At 59.6% G+C, this 3,677-nt stretch overlaps 1 protein-coding gene across 1 annotated transcript; it reads left to right on the top strand.

Moving 5' to 3' along the window:
* The first annotated feature begins 271 nt into the window (after positions 1-271).
* On the top strand, positions 272-3,427 carry Them6 (thioesterase superfamily member 6). Its single transcript, XM_021659552.2, has 2 exons — positions 272-896; positions 2,558-3,427. Exons 1-2 carry the CDS (start codon positions 384-386, stop codon positions 2,666-2,668), a joined length of 624 nt encoding a protein of 207 aa, XP_021515227.1. The 5' UTR covers positions 272-383; the 3' UTR covers positions 2,669-3,427.
* The last annotated feature ends 250 nt before the right edge of the window (positions 3,428-3,677 follow it).

The raw sequence follows: 3,677 nt of genomic DNA, 5'->3' as shown, positions 1-3,677 counted from the left end.
TGGCTGTGTTCATCTGAGGGACTGGATCTTTGGAGGGAGCAGCAGGCTTCCTGTCGCTTCTAAACCTGCAGGGCTGAGCGCGGCGGCCAGGTGGCGCTGTACTGCTCCGGGTGTCCCCCGCCGCGCCCCGCCCGGCCCCGGGAAAAGAGAAAGCGGCTTGACTGGACGACTCGGAACAGACCACCGAGGGTGCGCGCGGGGGGGGGAAGCGGGATCCGTGCTCCCGACTCCAGCACGCGGAGCAGCTGCCTCCGGCGCGTCTCCCCCTCGGATTGTTGGGAGAGGTGGTGCGTTCCGGTCCCCAGAGCTTCCAGGCTCTCGGGCAGGACCGGCGGCCGGCACCTGCGCAGCGGGCTCCTGGGCAGCCGGCGCCCGCTGCCAAGATGCTGGGGCTGCTGGTGGGGTCTTTAGCTCTGGCACTCGCCTTCTTTGCGCTGCTTGACGGCTGGTACCTGGTGCGCGTGCCGTGTGCCGTTCTGCGCGCACGCCTGCTGCAGCCGCGCGTCCGTGACTTACTGGCCGAGCAGCAGTACTCGGGCCGGGTGCTGCCGTCGGACCTGGACCTACTGCTGCACATGAACAACGCGCGCTACCTGCGGGAGGCCGACGTGGCGCGCGCCGCTCACCTGACCCGCAGCGGTGTGCTGGGGGCGTTGGGCGACCTGCGAGGTCATACGGTGCTGGCCGCCTCGTGCGCGCGCTATCGCCGCTCGCTGCGTCTGTTTGAGCCGTTCGAGGTGCGCACCCGCCTGCTAGGCTGGGACGACCGCGCCTTCTACCTGGAGGCGCGCTTTGTCAGCCTTCGCGACGGCTTCGTGTGCGCCTTGCTGCGCTTCCGGCAGCACGTGCTGGGCACCTCGCCCGATCGCGTAGTACAGCACTTGTGCAAGCGCAAGGTGAGCGGCCCCACCCCGATGCCCCGACCCCGATGCCCCGACCCTGTTCGGCTCTCAGCCCCCTCCCACTAGGAAGACCTCTTTGAAGTTCTGAGATCGGTCTTGTACCAAAGGCATCTTTGAAGTTTTGGGACTGCGCTTTTGTACTTTTCCTCTGTGTCCACGCTGGTACCCTTCTTGGGGTCCCCAGCATCTGTGAATCAAGGCTTTACAACCAGGCTTAGCCATTTGAGAATCTGGCCCCAAGCCCAGGGATTTTCCTCCCTCCTTCTCTTCTAGAAGGGAGATGCTCAGAGCAAGTCTCAGGGGTCTGAGTCCTAGTTCTGTGTGGTCTACAGTGCTGAGTCACCCTTTGGTCTTTGGTTTTGAGCAGGGGATTAAAAGATGGTCAGTTAGAAGCAGTTGTTGGGAATTCTGGTGGACCGGAGACCCTCTTTTACAGAGTTTACAGCTCAGAGGCCTGGTGTTGGATTTACCCCAGAGGACCGCAAGCCTTGTGTCTTTCCAAGGTTGGAGGGAGGAGAGCCCTATGCCAGCTGGGACCCGAGGCCCCTCCCCAGGGCCCACTCCTTCTGCATGGTGGCAGAGCTAGCTCCTGCAGTATGGCAACTGTGACCTTGGAGACAGCCTGGGTAGTGATGGTTGCCAAGGCAGACTCATGAAAGGTGCCAGGCCATGCCCCACCCTATTGTGCCATCTCTGCTCTTAGGCAAGTGCCTCCTCTAGAGCACAAAAATGGCCTTACATCGGTGCTTAGGGGCTATATCACCGAGACTCAGGGGATGGTAGCCATTGGCCCAGTCTGCACAGCGATTGGTGGTAGATAAGGCTCCCTGGCTTTCTGGCTCTGTTGAGTCATGAACTTCTAGGGGCTGATTGGTACAGTGCGTTTCAGGGGTGAGGGGACCGGGAGTGCAGCCACAGCAAGCAGGGACAGCGTAGAGGAGGTTGAACTGTTGTACCCTGGCATCCCAGCTCAGCTGGAGGCATGGGGTTGGCGGGGAGTTTCCCTGGTTACCGGCCTATATCTTGGGTTGGGTTGGGTGCCCAGGCAGAGGCAGATACGGTTCAAGACAGGCCAAGTCTGGGGTTAGGTTCTGTAAGCTGAGAGGCTAGTCTCCCGTGTGCCAAGAAGGAGTAGCCATGACGGTAGGCTGTACCCAGACGATAGGCCAGCCGTTCCTACCTGCTAAGTAGCACTCACCACAAGAAGAGGCCTCTATCTCGCCTCCACCCTCACCCCTCAGTGCTCAGAACCCATCTGCAAGAACTTACAGCAAGGTACTCTGCTAGAGGAGCACCTCCCCATGCCCCACATTCTGCTTTGTGATTTGTCAACCAGCCAATCTCGCAGGCTTTTGCCTGGTCCTGAAGACAAGACACCTCAGGCATGGTCCAGCAGCTGAGGCCTGGCAGAAGTAGACGGGATAGAAAGAGCTACGGAGGAAGGAGGAAATAGGTCCAAAGGGATTAGGAAGGCCCTGGGCAGGTGTCACAACGGGATGTGGGTCCCTCGAGGTCACCGACTAGGACATGAAATAAGCAGAGGTCCAGAGGCAGGAAGGCAGCAGCCTGGCTGGTTGCCCCCTTTTCCTGTGCCTCTCCCTCAGCACACAGCAAAAGTTGGCTCTCTGGAGCTTCACCTTCCTGTCCCCCTGCAGGTGGAGCCCCCTGAGCTGCCAGAAGACTTGAAGCACTGGATCACCTACAATGAGACCAGCAGCCAGCTGCTCCGTGCCGAGAGTGGGCTCAGTGACAGAAAGGACCAGTGACTGCACACCCTCCCTGCACTGCCTGTCAGCCAGTCCATTCCACAGAACGGGCCGCCTGGACTACACTCCCAGACAGAGTGGCCATGGACAAGCCTGGCTCCTTTTACCCGCTTGACGCTCCTCTGTGCTTGCCTCATCTTGGGCAGCTGGTGGGGTGGACATTGTTGTCCCTGCCCAGCTTGTGCCCAGAATGCTCAGGATCCCGGAGCAGAAGGGATGGCGGCACAGAACCCGAAGTCAGGGCTGCTTGTGGCTCAGCAGGCCAGAGGAGTCCTGGTTATGGCTGGGGCCCTTGTGGCCTGGCTCTGGGGCCTGCAGCTTACTCAGGGACAGTGGGCCCTCTGGAGGGTCACCTTATAGCAAGGAAGATAGGCTAGGCCCCAGCCCAAGAGCCCCTGAGAACACAGAAGGGCAAGCAGAAGCTGGTCCTTGGCTAAGATTCTGGTGATAGCCACCACTCTTGATATACCCTGTCTAGTCAGGTCACCAAGGCCAGGAGCCCTGGTGTAGGGGGTCCCGTGACCCTGCCTAGCACCTGCCCTATCAGCTCAGGTAGAGGACAGCTGCTTGAAGCTAGGAACTGCCTCCATGCTACCTCTCTGGGAACCACACCTGGAGTCAGAGCCAAAAGCTTCAGTGATGTCCTGATCTTCCCCTCCTCCCCCCCAGCCCCCGTGCTGCTCTGCTTGCCTTAGTGCTATCAAGGCTGCAATGTGTTTTATTTAAGGAAAGCACAAGATTAAAAGAGTTTTAAAGGCATGTGTGCTGGGAAGGTTCTCATTTCTGCAGCCTTGCCACCCCTGCACCGACCTACCCATTCCCTGGATATGTCTTCTGCAGGAACATAGATATCACAGGGTGCCCAGGCTTGTGGGTGAATTTAGGGCTCAGCCTGATGAGTCATGGTATGGAGGCCAAGAACAAGCAGCTGGCTAGAGCCCCAGCTGGCCTTCCTACGTTGGTCCCCCTTCTTGTCTACCCTGAGCCTATGAACCTTGCAGCCCTAGTG

The sequence above is a fragment of the Meriones unguiculatus genome, chromosome 8, assembly GCF_030254825.1.
Source record: "Meriones unguiculatus strain TT.TT164.6M chromosome 8, Bangor_MerUng_6.1, whole genome shotgun sequence".
Lineage (NCBI taxonomy): Eukaryota > Metazoa > Chordata > Mammalia > Rodentia > Muridae > Meriones > Meriones unguiculatus.
This window is presented reverse-complemented; position numbering and strand designations above follow the sequence as displayed.

Excerpts from the sequence above, each read along its gene's own strand:
- Them6 (XM_021659552.2), top strand. The coding sequence starts at position 384 with ATGCTGGGGCTGCTGGTGGGGTCTTTAGCTCTGGCACTCGCCTTCTTT. Across the intron at positions 897-2,557 it reads AGCACTTGTGCAAGCGCAAG|GTGGAGCCCCCTGAGCTGCC; the intron begins GTGAGCGGCCCC and ends GTCCCCCTGCAG.